General features: G+C 45.0%; 1 protein-coding gene across 2 annotated transcripts in view; it reads right to left on the bottom strand.

Annotated features, from left to right (window-relative positions):
* Positions 1 to 16,460, bottom strand: part of NARS2 (asparaginyl-tRNA synthetase 2, mitochondrial) — a 59,153-nt gene that overhangs the window by 5,138 nt on the left and 37,555 nt on the right. Inside the window, exons 8-13 of one of the 2 annotated variants that reach the window (XM_065030614.1) lie at positions 10,415 to 10,513; positions 9,943 to 9,980; positions 7,901 to 7,967; positions 6,515 to 6,652; positions 5,005 to 5,102; positions 2,548 to 2,574 (exon numbers count right to left, since the gene is read on the bottom strand). In XM_065030614.1, coding sequence (XP_064886686.1) covers positions 2,548 to 2,574; positions 5,005 to 5,102; positions 6,515 to 6,652; positions 7,901 to 7,967; positions 9,943 to 9,980; positions 10,415 to 10,513 — 467 coding nt within the window. Of the gene's footprint in view, positions 1 to 2,547; positions 2,575 to 5,004; positions 5,103 to 6,514; positions 6,653 to 7,900; positions 7,968 to 9,942; positions 9,987 to 10,414; positions 10,514 to 16,460 lie in introns of both variants that reach the window. The other variant, XM_065030531.1, reaches the window with a different exon arrangement.

Genomic DNA, 16,460 nt, shown 5'->3' on the forward strand with positions numbered 1-16,460 from the left:
CCGCACAAGGACCCTACAGAACACTCTAGCATTCAGACTTCAAAGAAAATAAGAAGTCAAAGAGCTCAACACAGCTCAGTCTTCTCCATCTAGAGCAGAAGCAAGGCCAAGACAACAGAAACATCCACTTGCAGACAGCAGATAACATGAATGGAAACATTCAGGGCCAGGCTGGACGGGGCTCTGAGCAACCTGAGCTGGTGAAGATGTCCCTGTTCATGGCAGGGGTGGCACTGGATGAGCTTTGAAGGTCCCTTCAACCCATATTATTCTACGATCCTATGCGCATAACGATAACCAGAGGGAGGAAATAGGTGCCTCACAGGTAGAATCACAGAATTGTTTTGGTTGGAAGAGACTTTTAAGATCATCAAGTCCAACTGTTAACCAAGCACTGTCAAGCCCATCAACTAAACCACGTCTCTAAGAACCTCATCTATGTGTCTTTAAACCCCTCCAGGGATGGTGACTCCACCACTGCCCTGGGCAGCCTGTTCCAATGCCTGACTGTCTGAAATGCTGCTCGGGCTGCTGGCAGTGGGGACACGTTCATTACAAAGTACCAGTTTCATTATCGCTCCTGCTAAGCTGGCACCCGGAGGCTGCAGACAGGATCAGGACCCTTATTTACAAGGTGATACACTCAGTGCTCTCTGGTCATGGAGAAAGTGACTTCCCAGAATAAACTGATTGCCCGACATTCCCATCTCACTTCCACAGAGCTCTGCAAGTCCAGCCCAGATCAGCACCCACAGCACTGAGCCCTTTTCTGTCTACAGTTCAAAGGAAGGAGCATGGAAATCAAATAACTCTGCAAAATCAAGACAAATCCTTTTGTAACTCATGTTCTGTATAGAAAGAAACCTGCACAACCAGAGACATGTAGTGAACTGAAGAAGATTCAGAGAATTTTGACAGTGTTTCCTTATCTGCTTCTTTTTGAAAAGCTTTCTAAAATGTAGGAATGGGCAGAGGCACAAGAGTATTTCAGCTCATCAGCTGCCTCTTTGTCCAATCATTCTCCCACAAACAAGGCACTCCTGAAGCTGCCCTAGAAGTTGTCAGCTCCCACAATATCCTCGTGTTTAGTGGGAGAAGAAAACAGGTAGAAACAGAGATATGGCAATAAATAAGGGCTTCCAAAAGGGACCACATGTCGTGGAGCTGCCCATTTCAAAGTCAGCAAATATTATATTTACAACGGAATGACTCAACTGTTCTTCAGAGAGTTTGCGAGCCAGCTTTGGAGACTCAATTCAATCACTAAATTGGAGGAGATTAATTTCTGTCTCTCCTGCCACTTCCACTGAAAAAAATGGATGCTGGCGAACTACCCACCTGTTTTCTGGCAGGTTCTGGAGTGCTGTCCAGAAGCAGCCAGGATTATTCCTATCCTGCACCTTCTTAGGACACCAGACCTTGCTATGGCAGCAGAGAAAACCAGTTTTAATATTTTCTGGGAAGTTACAACATCTGTGATGGAGCGGAGGGAACACAGGAGGAAAGAGACTCCAAAACGAGATCACGGGGGAAAGAATTTCCAGAATGTGGTTGCTACATACCGCATGAGAATGGGTGATGGGCAATGTCTTAACCTGCTCTCCTGAGAGAAACACGAGGCAGGACTGAGCTGGCTCAGCAGGGCTGGGAGGCTCAGCCACTGGACACTGAAATTCCTCAGGCCATGATCATCCTTGGTGAGGATGTTTCTTCCCACAGATGCAGCGATAGTGTATTTTGGCCCATAAATGTAAAGGATAAATGAAGACATTTCATTCATCCCATTTGCAAATGGATGATGTAAAGGTCTGCCGTGCACCGGGCTGCTCCTACGTGATTTCATATTGTGGGAAGAAGAGCGTGAAGAATCCTACACTTTGCAGTTTTTCAAGGCAGCCTCCCTAATGATAATTCCAAATGCTGCAGACTGTTTGAATCTACCCTTCTAAATTTAAAACCCTCAGCACTATCACCTCTCAGTAGCTGTGACAAAGTACATACCAAGAAACACTTGTCAAAGGGAACATTAAGAACCTTCTGTCGTTCTAATAGGCTAAACTGCTAATTCAAAGGTTGTTGTGTCTCCTTAGCAGGACAGTTTTAATTGCTTCAGCAGCTTTGTTAGGGAAGATTTTTCGACCCAATTGCCCCATCAATTGCAAAGGGAGTTATTCACAGAGCTGTTAAAGGTCACAAATTGCTTGTGGTTCTGTTTACCTCGTGCAATGGTGGCCAGAATCTATTCAACGTTAAACACAGCTTAATGATTTAATATCAAAAATAATGGATGGGTTGTAAATTAATCCACTTAATGCAGTCCTGAAAAGAAAGAACTGTGCTGTGAGTGGACAAATCAGGAAGATAAACTAAGTAGTAGCATTAGATTAAACTTTGTTTAAATGAACTGGCTGTTCCATGTAGACTGGCAGCGACGGCAGGGCAACCAGGCCAAGAAATGTGCTCCCAAGAACAGGATCAAAACAGTGAAACAGTTGTTTAAAGAATCTCAAAAGAAAAAACAGCTTGCAGAGCAAGATAGTGTCTTACCATTGGTAGGTATCTGCGAGTCCCAATCTGTAGAACAAAAAGAAAACCCCTTGTAAGTAAAGGAACAGAGGAGACGCACACAAGCAGCACTTGCCTGGAAGAGAACGCTACAAGAAAAGGGAGGGTCTGATAACTAAAATCAGTTCAAAAAGGAAAGGCAGGAAATTAGGGGAAGACACAATCAGTGGCTGTCAGTTCTGGTAAGCAGCAGATAATCTTGAACAGATTCCCAACATGATGCTTAAGATGTAAAGTTTGTTCAGGGTTGATCCCAGCTTCATGCAAAGACTTGTGCATATTCTTAACTTCAAGCATATCAGTAAACTGCTTGTGAATGTCTGGAGAGCACAGGCCTGAATATTAAATTTACAATGACACGCAGCCAACCTCATTTATGAGTGAGTCAAAACCTCTTCATGTGTGGCTACGTGGTTCCCTATCCACAGCATGCAAAACCACTGAACCCCCATGGCTTCATTAATGTGTGTCGACTTCTGTGAAACTGATAACCAAAATATATCCTTTTCTAATCAGCATCAGCGCATCCTCTCCTCTTTTCCTGCCCTAGCAGAGTCAGAGCAAAATTGCCGGGTTTTCTTTCTGTGAAAACAAAGAGAAAACTGTAGGCAAAGACAGACCGCTTCTCTCATCTTCAGTGCGTTGCAGCTGTCCCGGACGGGGACGTGAACAGCTATTGAATGAAATGCGTACCAGGAGACAAGAATCACGTTCTTTATCTCTTAGTTATGCTGAGACCACAGGAAGAAGAATTTAAAAGCCTTAACAAAGTATTCGGGCTCCGTCTGGGTTCAAGCTCCACATGGACCCTTTTCCACCCCACACCTCAAGGGCTGTGGGCTCCAGATCTTACTGAACAAAAATTTCAAGTGATAAAGTGCAGCAGGCAACAGCGTATTTTGCTTTGGCTGAAACATTTGGAGAGTTTGCAGGGGAAGCAGCAGGAAGCACAGGGAATAATATCATCCTACAGCAAAAAATTGAGAACCAGTGTCCTGGGGGTTTAAATTGCCCTGCGCCTTTTGGATTCATTATGTCGAAATGGATTTTTCTCTTCTCCAGTGACCAGATATATCTCTGTGAGCACGTTGCTGATTTAAGCAACAAATTCATTCCCAACGTGCAAATGGTGTTACTCTGGGATTAATCTTCCTCCAAAATTGCTTTGCACAAGTGTATGAATGGCACAAATGGACCCATGTGAGTTACAAAAAGTTCTTTTGAACAATCAGACAGGATCCAGGGATCAATTGTCTGTGGAGAATCACCCCATCTATAACGTCAGTTATTGTTAACTAAACAGCAGCTTTCATATTCTGACATTGAATTTAGCCTAAAATTACTCAAAGTCACACAATCCAGAACAAAGCAGCAGGGAAAGAGCCCATACAGGTCCCAGGCACTTCCAATGATGCTTCCCATCAAACTGTTAGCAAAGAACCACGTTCTCTGAAATGATGCCACTGAGGCCAGTGGCATCACTGCTAGCGAAGCTTCCCACCCAAACTGCAGTTCCTCAGTTACACAATGTGATGACAAATACATCTGAGCTCTGCCTACGTGACAACTTCCACCTTTGCAATCCACTCTTAGCCACAAAAGCTGCCAAGCAAAGGCTCGAGGGGTGAAGTGTCTCACACCAGATCCAGACAGGCCCAGCATTCTGCTGCCCTGGCCTCCTAGCAGAAAATAAACTCTTCTTCTGTGATGAGCTAAAACAGAGAGACAGTTTGCGTATCATAGAATCATTTCAGTTGGAAGAGACCCGCAGGATCATCGACTCCAGCCATAACCTAACTCTAGCACTAAACCATCTCCCTAAGAACCTTGTCTAAACACCTTTTAAACCCCTCCAGGGATGGTGACTCCACCACTTCCCTGGGCAGCCTGTTCCAATGCCTGACAACTCTTTCCGGGAAGAATTTTTTCCTAGTATCCAATCTAAACCTCCCCTGGTGCAACTTGAGGCCATTTCCTCTTATTCTATCACTTGCTACTTGGGAGAAGAGACCAACACCCTCCATGCTCCAACCTCCTTTCAGGTAGTTGCAGATAGCGAGGAAGGTCTACCCTCAGCTCCTGTTCTTCAGGACTAACAGCCCCAGCTCCCTCAGCTTCTCCCATCAGACTTGTGCTCCAGGCCCCTCACCAGCTTTGTCTCCCCCTCTGCACTCTCTCTAGTGCCTCAGTGTCCTTCTTATGATGAGAGGCCCAAAACTGAATGTAGTATTCAAGGTAGGACCTCACCATTGCCTACTCTATAACAGAAGCAGAAGAACTTCTTCACCAGTCTGCAGTCACCTACTCAGACAAATATCTCAAAGACAAAAATATGCTTATTTTGAATACCATCAGTTGCCCACCCATTCCTCTTCCTTGTCAACCCACTGGGAGCTGCTGAAACACCCTCTTGGACAGGCTAGATGGGGTTTTCTGTACCTCTGTAAGCGCGATTCGAGGAAGGGCAGTCGCTCCTCTCTCAGGCTGCCTCCACACAACTCCCCTATTCCTGGTACAAGAAGATCAACAGCTGCAACCTTAAAAGAAAGAAAACTGATTTGAGTCATGCCATATAGCCACACAGTGGACGGTAATGGTTGTTTGTAAAAACCTACTGTAATTCTTCCAGAATCCAGAACACTTAGGTAAGTATTTGCATATGCTTGAAAAGTATCTTGTTGACAGGAGAAGGCTGGGAGGGAACTTTACAGTGCTCTGATGCTGTAACTTGTGTTTGCCCTGTCTGCCCCCGTTCCTTGAGACAGCTCTAGTGGTAATGACACCAATTGGTCAGTGGCACTTGTGCTGGATCCAAGAGTGAGGATCTGTTAGGTTTGGGCCTGTTGCCTTCTCTTGTTTTGTTTTGTAGTGTTACTTCTCTTATCCCACAGCTGAAATGCTGCTAGAATTAAAGCCACAGTGGTATATGGTGGGGTAGTTGCTCTTCTTAGCAGAAGCAATGCTACAGGTTGTCTCAGTTCAATGGGGAATTACACCTTCAAAGTATGAGACTGCTGGAACAGGAGCTTCTTGTGTCCATCTGCTATTTGAGGTTTACATGGATGCTACATTTGGATGACAAGAGAATTGCTGACCACTTGGAGTCATGCAATTCTAGGCATTTCACCTGGTAGTGCAGAAGTTTACCAGGTAAAAAAGGAACTATACCAAACTTAACCTTAAGGGACTTAAGCAAAATCTCAACGTTACCCAACTCCCGAATCTTCCTTCTCCTGTTGTTCCTGCTTTGGGGATGTCATAGAATGGCTTGGGTTGGAAGGGACCTTCAAAGCTCATCCAGTGCCACCCCTGCCATGAGCAGGGACATCTTCACCAGCTCAGGTTGCTCAGAGCCCCGTCCAGCCTGGCCTGGGATGTCTCCAGGGATGGGGCATCCACCACCTCTTTGGCCAACCTGGGACAGGCTCTCACCACCCTCATTGTAGAAAATTTATTCCTTATGTCTGGCCCGAATCTCCCCTCTTTTAGTTTAAAACCATCACCCCTTGTCATGTCACAACAGGCCCTGCTAAACAGTCTGTCCCCATCTTTCTTACAGGTCCCTTTTAAGTACAGAAAGGCCACAATAAGGTGTCCTTAGAGCTTTCTCTTCTCCAGCTGAACACCCCAACTCTCTCAGCCTGTCCTCCCACCAGAGCTGTTCCAGCCTCGCATCATTTCTGGGGCTCCTCTGGCCCCTCTCCAGCAGGTCCATGTGTGTCCTGTGCTGAGGACCCAGAGCTGGACCAGCACTGCAGGGCGGTCTCACCAGAGCAGAGCAGAGGGGCAGAATCTACAACAGGAAAAAGACTGAGCAGGATGATCTGACGGTCATGTCAACTTCTTGAGTGTAGGCCCAGCAGAAGACTGTCCTCATCTGTCTGTCTATCAGTAGGCTAAGACACATGCCTAGCCAAAAAAGCAGTGGAAGTGTGACCCACGGACTCACCGTGCGTTGAGGTCCATCTTCATTGTCCCTCATGTAGAAAGGTTTGAGGTCGTATGGGTAATTAATCACGAACAAGGGAACCTCCCCACAGTGCTTCACCAGATACTTCTCATGTTCTGTTTGGAGGTCACAGCCCCACTGTAAAGACAACAAAAGGGACCTGGGATCCTGCTTTGGTGCATCTTGCCTGGGGCAAGAGACACAGCAAAATCCCTGTGTAGGAGAGACGTCCAGCTTTGAATGGCACAAAATCAAGCACAGCAACTCCTCACACAGGCCATCAGGAAAATTTGCTAAACAGACAGAGTTTCATGAGCTTTAAGGCAGAGCAAAGCAATGAAAATAACACAGTGTAACTTCCACAAAACAGGGGCAGATTGTCCCTGCATCAAGCCCAAGCATCTGGTATCAAATTGGAAAAAAAAAGCCAAACAAACAAACTCCCAAAACCCACACTCCACATAGCTTAAGGGAAATAGGCACCTATCCAAATTCAGCTTAATCAACCCAGAAGCCAGGCTTATTTCAGAATTACTGTTGGTATATACAAAGTAGCTTTGCTGGGCGGACTGCTTTCTTCCCTGCTGCGTCCTGTTACATGCTACATTAATTCTCACTTAAGAAAACCCAGTATCCTATCAACCCACTCTTTGTTATCAGAAACCTTGGACATTTGCAATGCCCTTCACTTCTCCTTTCTTCCAGTGACATTATAAATTATGTGGCTTTTGACTGGAGACCTCCAGCTGACTACACAATGTGCAAAGATTATTGGGGGAGCAGAAGGAGAAGCAGAGAACTGATATTCTGCAGACTCTCCTCAGCTGAAAATATCCTGAGTTTGCTGTCTCAGATCAAGGCAGCACAGATACAGGATTTGAGATTCTACACCCACTTGTACACAGAAACAAGACAGTCACCCAACCGGCTACAAAGGTGGCTTCAGCCAGAGGGTTATTTTCCTCAAAGCATCAAAACGAGGGAAAGATTAATGAGTATACACACGAGCACCACCACAAATGCTCTCACTACGGGTCTGCGTGTTTGAAAGTGTTAGAAAGACCAGCATATGATTCTCTTTCCCAGGCAACACCTGTGCTTTGGAAAGACCAGGGATTCCCTTCACCTACGTCTAGGTTACATGGTATTTTGAAATGGTTTTGGCTTATCGGTTCTTGTCAAACTTTTGGTTTATATTATATTTACTTATATTGCTCCCACTTCAACCCCAAAGGGCAAAAATAAAACCTGGGTTACAATGGAGCAAACACCCCAGGAGGCAGATAACCTGTGGAAAGTGACTCCTTTTGTAGCATCAGAGAGAAATAAGACCTATAATGTGTGTAAGAACAGGCGCAGGGGAAAAGCCACCAGGCAACTACCTACCTCTGGCTTGAAAGTGAAAGTTTGAGAAGCTTGCTTCAAAATTTCCACTGCTTCATTGTAGGAAATTCTGCAAGAGTTAAAAAAAAAATAAGAAAGTCTTTAAGATAACTATGAAAGGAATAACAAGAAAGCTTTCTGGCTAAGCGCCGCACTGGAAAATTAAGGAGGCATTTCCCCACCATCATGCCAACTTGTGCTGTGATGTCAGACTTCCCAGCAATGCGACTTTGGACAGAAACCAAAAACCATTTTATATATGGCAAGAACTCTCGTGTTTTCCTGTGCTTCAGCTACACGCATGGCAGGAAGTGCAAAGCTTTGCGTTATTGCAATGATGCATTTCAGTGAGAAGTGAGGTCTGCAGAGAACTGCTTCAGAGAAATTTGGGGAATGTGCCCTCATCAACACAGGACCAACATCATAGCTCCACCATTCAGGATAGAGTCAGGCAAAAATAACAGCCCAGAGGGCCAAGGGCTTGTAGCTCAAACAGTTTCATTTTACTTTGCAAAAATCATACCATTTATTTGCAGCAAAGAAGATCTGAGAGCAGATTCTCCACCAACTTCTACCAGTACAAAAGAGCAGCATCATGGCAGAGCAAACAGAAAAAGCGCAGTGAAAGACGCTGCAGGTTTGATAACAAGACATTGAGACTCAATGGAAGATACTTTTCCTGACAAGTTTTCCACACATCAACCACATGTTGTGACAGAGAGAAGAAAGAATAACCCACTCACAATAATTTAATCCCTCTGTATCGTTGGCTAAATTCGATTATAAACCAAATTCCTTAAAAAGCACAAGCTCTTTACACCCAGTTACAAGGTTTCACTAATGCAGGGAAGGCTTCTGCAGGAAATACCTCCGGAAGGAACATATTGCTCCATGTGTTTGGGTTATGTGAGGCCACGGTACGAGAGAGATTTATCACTGGCACAGGTTCAACACGTGTAACTGGTATGTGTAAACTGGAAATGCCCCAGATCTGCCAGCAGCTGGTGGAAGGAGACACAAGAGAGAGAGATGGGCTGATTCTGTCCTTGCAACTCTGTCCCCTCGGGAATATCAGTGAGGTCCAGAGAAGGCCTGAAATGGGGAGAGAGTGACTTCACTGAGGTGTCCCATGGTGCTTATGCAGGCACAAGGCACAAGGAGGATCTGTCCTGAATGACAGGAATAGTACAACAGTTTGGGTTGGAAGGGACCTTCCAAGCTCATCCAGTGCCACCCCTGCCATGAGCAGGGACATCTTCACCAGCTCAGGTTGCCCAGAGCCCCATTCAGCCTGGCCTGGGATGTCTCCAGGGATGGTTCATCCACCACCTCTCTGGCCAACCTGGGACAGGGTCTCGCCACCCTCAGGGGCAACAATTTCTCCCTCATGTCTGGCCTTAATCTCCCCTCTTTTAGTCTAAAACCACCACCCCTTGTCCTATGGCAAGAGGCCCTGCTCAAAATCCATCCCCACAAAAGACATCAGCCCTGGGCTGAGCAGCCCTACAATGTTCTGTGGGATAAATGGGATAAACAGAGAGCACCACTGTTTGAAAAGATGGGGAAGAGTAGGTATTCTTGGGGGCCAAGGAGGGAAACCAAAACCCATCACTCCTTTAGCACACAGACAACTGGGAAAAGGAGTTGCATAAGCAACTGAAAATAGAAAACCAATTGGGATTTTTAAATATCCAAAACCTGTTTGATAAAAGGGAGCCATCGGAGTGGAAGTGTGAAGGAAGGTGGAGCAGCAAAGCCAAAAGCAGGCAGGACAGTGAGGGAACTGCGCAGGTCTGTGCTGGAAGGAGGACACCCCAAGGGCAAGAGGATCTTGTCCAGGCAAGCAAAAGCCAAAGGCCAGCAGATTGAGCTGCCATGGGAGGGCAACTGGCAAACAGAACACAGGGAACTGCAGTTCACGCTCTTCTGGAGACACGATGCTGACCCAGAAGAAACTGAGTTGAGAAAGAAAAAGAACATACACAAAACAGGAACCCTTTGCCCAAAAGCCCTCCTCCAGATCATTTTGAAATAAAAGTACTTACGTCACGAATTTGTTCTTCAGCATTTGTTCCAACCTGTCCTTGGTCAAAACAAGAAAAAATGAAAATGTAAAGCTACTCCTAAGGGTTTAGGGGCCCCGAGTAAACTCAGAAAAGCTGCCTCCCTCTAAGTTTTAATTTGTTGCTCTGCATCGTGAACTAAATATGGGTCAAAATCCACTCCTGGCCATTCAAGGCTAAAAGGGTACCCGGTTATTGGAGCTGATGATTCAGAGGCTGCTCAATGATGCGACACCAGCACTTCTACCACACTTGCTACTGGTTACAGAAAGTTGTGCATCCTCTCTCTGTTGGCCTGAGAAAGCACCTAAATTCAGGACAACTTCTAACTCTTCACAGTTTGTTAACACAGGACAATGCAGTTAAAAATAAATTAAAAAATTAAGCCTTCCTATAGCCAAAAGCCCTGAAAATGCGTAACAGGATTACAGCTTTTTCTTGTCATATTTATTACCTTCTGGGCAGGAGCTACGTATTTATGAAAAAGCTCAACATCACGAGGACATCTGGAGAGCACAGTGCTTGTCGCTGTCTTGACAAGATCTTCTATAACCTAACAGAGAAAACAGGAATCCATGAAAAATTAACACTGCTTAGATATCCAGGCGATAAATAAAACACGGTCCACATCAGCTGAAGGGTACGGAAGGAGTTTCTGTCCTTCTGCATGGTCAGATTGCCTAAGAAGGCACCAGTTTGGTAATGTAGCTGAACAGGCCATGAACCGGCATTTCTGCTGCAGGTTTAGGGTTTCAGTGTTTGCTGATGGCCTCAGTACCTTCAGTCAGGTGTCTCCGGCGAAAAAAACACAGCTGAAATATTCAAGCAGCAGCCCTGGTCAGCCACAAACACACAAATTACAATCGTTTGTGGTGACTAGTCTCAGATTAATTATTAGTGAGGTGTTTTTCCTGTAATGAGTGATTCTGGTTTTCTGCTTTGTTGTTAGAAGAGGTAGAACTAAAGGAGAGGAGAATAAATGTGTTCTGTGTAGAGCCAGCCCATCAAACAGATCCCAGCTAGAGACACTCTGTGCAGTAAGAGCAAATCAAAGAGAACACGCACAGAGACCAGTAGAGAGCTAAAGCGAAGGACACATCAATGCAGGGACGCTTGAGAAACTACAGAAAGATGTGGTTTCATTTCCCTAAACTAATGTGGATTAACTACATGACATTATCATCCAATTTGGATATAGTTATCCAGCAAAATTGGCTTCACCCATGAAGAAATTCAAATGTCATTTTGGTTCTAAATAAAAAAAGCCCCCACGTGGGATGCCACTGCATTTTGACCAACCTGTTTTAAGAGTAATTTTCTCGTTTGGTTAAGCAAAGCAGACCATGCAAGACGCTGCTGCGCAGATAAAGCGTTCCCATGACTCCTTGTAGTATTATGCCTGCACAAAGTAGGTATTTGAGACCTGTGTAATATTGCTGGTCCCAGCTCTTCTTCAAAAATCACCGTCTTTATCTCTTTTGCAAGGAACTGAGCAATGCAGCTGGGCTGCAGGTCACCTCAGCCTGGGATGGGACCAGGTTTTTCTCAACTAAAAGCATCTCTGAATGTCCTGGCATATTCCTGTTGGTTTTTCTGTGAGCACAACAACTTCATTAATTACAGAGTTGAGAGAAGGGAAGTATCCACCAATGATCCCTGGGCAAGTAGCATTCCCTGGACACTGCAAAGCCAAGGGAAAACTAAACGTGAGAAGATGAACCTGAGGAAGAAGCAGGTCTCTGCCATGCAAGGAACCAGACCTTACAGGGTAAGAGGAACAAAAGGCACAGAAAGGAAGAAGCTGAGCTACTGACACAGCCAAGATGAGATTTCAGGCATGTTGTTCAAACTCTCGTGCGTAGAACATCCTTCATCACCCATCCCAAAGTGCTGAAACGCTGCTCAGCGCTGATGAACAACCTCGGTGTCCCACGAGCCTAGAGAAGCTGGTAAATCAGCCCGTTTTCACACCTCTGGAGCCAAACTCAGCCTCTAGACTCCCGCATCAATCTGGGCCATCTGTTTCAAAAGGAGAAGATCCAAATAAAGGAACAGAATTATCATATGGAGATAAACAGTTTTACCCCTAACTGGTACTCAAACACAGAGGAAATTAAAAGCTAGCGTTGCTGCTGAGTGGCAAATAACCAAACAGTCAGCTTTGAACTTTCTTCAAAGGAGCTAGAAAAAAGCTTATGCAAATGAAATTAGAAAACTTCTTGGCAAGTCATCTGGTTTCACCAAGCACAGACGAAGGGATTTTACATTAAGCTTCCTCTTTCTAGAAAATGAAAGTATCATCTGGTTTCAGAAAAGCACGTTGTTTAATTAGCACTTTTTTTCCCCTCGCTGTGCGATAAAGTAACAATTAGGTTCCCACAGCATTCAACATGCGCGGCTTCCTCTTGTGGAAAAAAGATGTGGGTGGTATGGGAAAAACAATCTGAGAAATATTTCCAGGTTTGGGACTGAGGTTTTATCCTGGCAAAGAAGACAGACACGTGGGTCATGCATCGGCCTCCTCACTGCTCTTATTCTTATTTATGCCAAAAATGTGCTACGCACAAACAGTGCAGGGAAAAGAGGAAAAGAAGGAAAAAAAAGCGCTTCAACTCAGAAGTTATTGCTTTAAGCAGATAATATAATGAAGGACTAGAAAGCAGCCTATATGAAAAATGAGTGGGGAAGCACAGCCACTGGCTCGCTGGTTCGAGGGAGTAGCGTGAGCGGGAGATATAACCAAGTGATTGGTTTGAACGAATCCTGCAAGAAACAAGTTTGATAGGAGACTTACAGAGGGAAAAACCCATGGGAATCACGGCAAGGAGCTCATCTCAGAGGTGGGTCCCCTGATTCCCAAAAGCCCATTAATTTGGTTGCTTCATAATGGAAATGTAGCAATCGTGCCGGGAGGAGGACGGAGGTAGAAGTTTACCCTTCTCCCTCGTCCTTCCCAGCCTTTATCTCTTGATTTGCACCTTTCAAAGTAGTTCAGCAGTATCAATCCTATTGCTGTGCCACTGAATGGTTAACTCTCTGATTTTGACCAGGAGCAGCTCCCAGCTGTATTGTTTAATTTTAGCTCGGATCTTTTGATACTGCAACTTATCTTCTTCCCAAATAAAATTATGACCAGAGTCAAAACAGAGGAAATCATCATGAGAACAGTGGTAAATGTCAGCAGCAGCAATTGAAGGTGCTGTGCACTACGAGAAAGGATCAAATAGTCATATTTATTATACACGACACTTTCAGAAAAATCACAAGTAGGATTTTTGTTTATGCATTTACCTGGGCCATGCATATGGATGCAGTGGAGAACACAGGGTATTTACATATGAAACATTCACCAAGTGGACTATAATTTCTTGCCTTCGTGCTTGCTCACACACACCATACGTGTGCGCACATACGCACAGACACAGAGGGGAGATTTGCATCTGATCTTGTTCATAAAATCCCTTCTTTCTGCTCTGTAACCAACTGCTCAGGACCCTCTCTGGAGAGATGCTGCTGCTGTGAAAGGAAGGAGGCTCTTGTCTGTCAGATCACCGCTCCACTGAGCATCAAAGGTGAACAATAAACCCTGATGGAAGTTAAGAAATGGGAAGAGCCTCAGCAATGGCAGCTGGATGCCACTTCAGAGGAGGAACCTATAGCCCTGTATATCCCTCAATGTCCCTAAAAATCGCTGCCCAAGACACTGAGAACAAACCTTTTCCATGTCACTATCAGTGCCCGTTCCCTTGGGACTGCAGGTGGATTTGCCCAACTGCCTAAGCCTTGGCACTGAAGACAGAAAGTACTCTGAGTGTGAACTATCCTGGATATCAAACCACATCCACATTTCAGATCTAAGGTCCCTGAAACTGGCAGCCAAACTCAGTGCTCCTGATTTCATTTCATGCCTGAATTCCCTTCTGTAAAATGGAGGTAATACCACTCCATGTCACTGGGCTGTAATGACAGCAAATTAATTTTGATAAAGTACATAAGCAATGGAAGACAATACTTTGGCCCTCAGGACAGAGCTCAAATACTGTGTGTTAAATTGTACTCTCCATCCTAAAGAGATATAGGTTCCATCTCTTAAAGAGACAGTGGTGCTAGGATGTGATCTGTTAAGGAACCACAGAATGGTTGGGGTTGGCAGGGACCTCTGGAGATGATCTAGTCCAACCACCTGCTAAAACACGGTCACCAGAGCAGATCACACAGGATTAACTCCCAAAAGTGCTCTCAGGAACACTTCCTTCTCGCATGTCCTAACTTCGCAGCCTAAATTATGGTTCTTTAGCATGGTTTTGTGTGTGTTTGATGAAATTCAAGAATGACTGCATCATATGGCCTCTCTGAGATGCCATAAGTGTCACGAGTGAAGTGAGATCCTTTAAATCCACTGCGCTGCCAAGACAGTGGAACGAAAAATAAAAGATAATGACCTACAAATACAGCTACACCACACAGCACTGAAGTGAGGGTGGCAGGACGTATCTCAGATGACGGATGAGAATGGACTCCAATTCAGGGACTGGAGGGACGATGGCTGCAGCAAGTCCAGGCACTTCCATACAAACTGGACACCTTCCCCTGTCTTATCTGACCTTTTCCAACTCCCTCTCTTTCTCATCCAGTTTGGGGGAAGAGGACTTGGATCAAATGCCTGACTAGACTCTTGTAGATACACTCACATACACCTTAGACCCCAAAGCAGTAACACCATCACCCAGCCACGCAGTGCAGAGAACTGCACGGAGCACGTGGGACTTGCCACACAAAGTCAACATTGTGAGAGCTGAAGCTCCTTTGTAGCGCTGGAACACGTTTTGGCACAGAACAGAAATTTAGATTGCATGATCAAGACACATGAGTCCTCGCAACAACAGTGCTGCTAATTTAGGAATAATTGAGCACTACTCTGTGCAATTATAGTGGGGAAAAAAAGGCTGCTGCTCTAAAATTTCAGGCCCTTTGCTCCAAAATACATGTAACTTTGTTATTAAATCAGCTTTTTTTGCTTTTATTTTGTAAGGAAAGCTACGTTTCTTTCCTAGATTTGGCTGAAAGACCTCAAGCCTCACCAACGAACTTTGAGCAAGGCTCTTCTTTATTGATATACAAGCAAATACTTCAAGATGTCACTGAAGAAGCGGAGCCTTCCCAGCACACTAACTTGCTGGAGTTAGAGGTATTCAGTCCAAATGTTGAATCCGAATTTTAAAAATAGGTCTTAAACAATCCAGCTCTTTATGTGAGGACAAAGTTCAGATGCTAACCCTGGCCAGTAGCCCCCAGGGCTTTCAACCTGGCGTTTTGCACTGAACAAAGAACTTGCAGATGACGATGGACAAACTGCCCAACGGGCAGATACATGAGAGAACATTGAATTTAGGTCAGTTATGTGGGGAAAAAGAAACTTAACTTAGGCTTTAGTGCAGCTGTCAGTTTGGGGGTTTGTTGTTTTGCTTTTTTTTTCTAAGAGAGATTGCCCAAGGATTTAAAAATAAATGAAACAGGAACTCCACTTCTGCAAATGAGAACATCACAAAGTATGTCGCAATGTAGGCTTGCCATGAGGAGTGCAAAATGATGGCTGCCTGGGGACTTTCTGTTATAGAGACAGATTCTTGTCAAAGACTTTGCAACAGAGGCAAGAAGCGAAAGAGGAGAGCACAAGCTGAGACTTAACAAGACGTTTAGCAACAACAAAAGCCAAGTCAAGGGGGGAAGATCTTCCTTTCCCTACAAATAAGATGTCCTACACATTCCAGGACAGATCCCAAAACTAATTCTCTGAATTGCCTGAACTGGCTGTCTGTACTTCAAAAGCCCAGAAATCAGGGTTCTCAGCACAAGAGCACAGATATGTTCATGATGCATTCAAGGGCTCAAACACCACTTAACAGAAAGCCTTGCTTATTATACCAGATAAAAGCAGCGAAGATTTCAATCAGCTCCTGATTACCTAGAGAAACAGGGGGCTTAGGAAGTAATGCATAAACATACACGTATGCTATGCTCTAAGAATACACAAGGTTGTTCTGGAGAAAGGTAGAAGAGAAACTTTGGATATGAAGAATTAAGTTCAGAGGAGGCTACAGAAACGATCAGAGGGATGGAACATCTCTGCTCAGAGGACAGGCTGAGAGAGTTGGGGTGTTCAGCTGGAGAAGAGAAGCTCCAGGGAGACCTTAGTGCAGCCTTTTCGGACTGAAAAGGGACGATAAGAAAGATGGGGACAGACTTTTGAGCAGGGCCTCTTGTGACATGACAAGGGGTGATGGTTTTAAACTAAAAGAGGGGAGATTCGGGCCAGACATAAGGAACAAATTTTCTACAATGAGGGTGGTGAGAGCCTGTCCCAGGTTGGCCAAAGAGGTGGTGGATGAACCATCCCTGGAGACATCCCAGGCCAGGCTGGACGGGGCTCTGAGCAACCTGAGCTGGTGAAGATGTCCCTGCTCATGGCAGGAGTGGCACTGAATGAGCTTTGAAGGTCC

Source organism: Columba livia, chromosome 1 (genome assembly GCF_036013475.1).
Source record: "Columba livia isolate bColLiv1 breed racing homer chromosome 1, bColLiv1.pat.W.v2, whole genome shotgun sequence".
Taxonomy (NCBI): Eukaryota; Metazoa; Chordata; class Aves; order Columbiformes; family Columbidae; genus Columba; species Columba livia.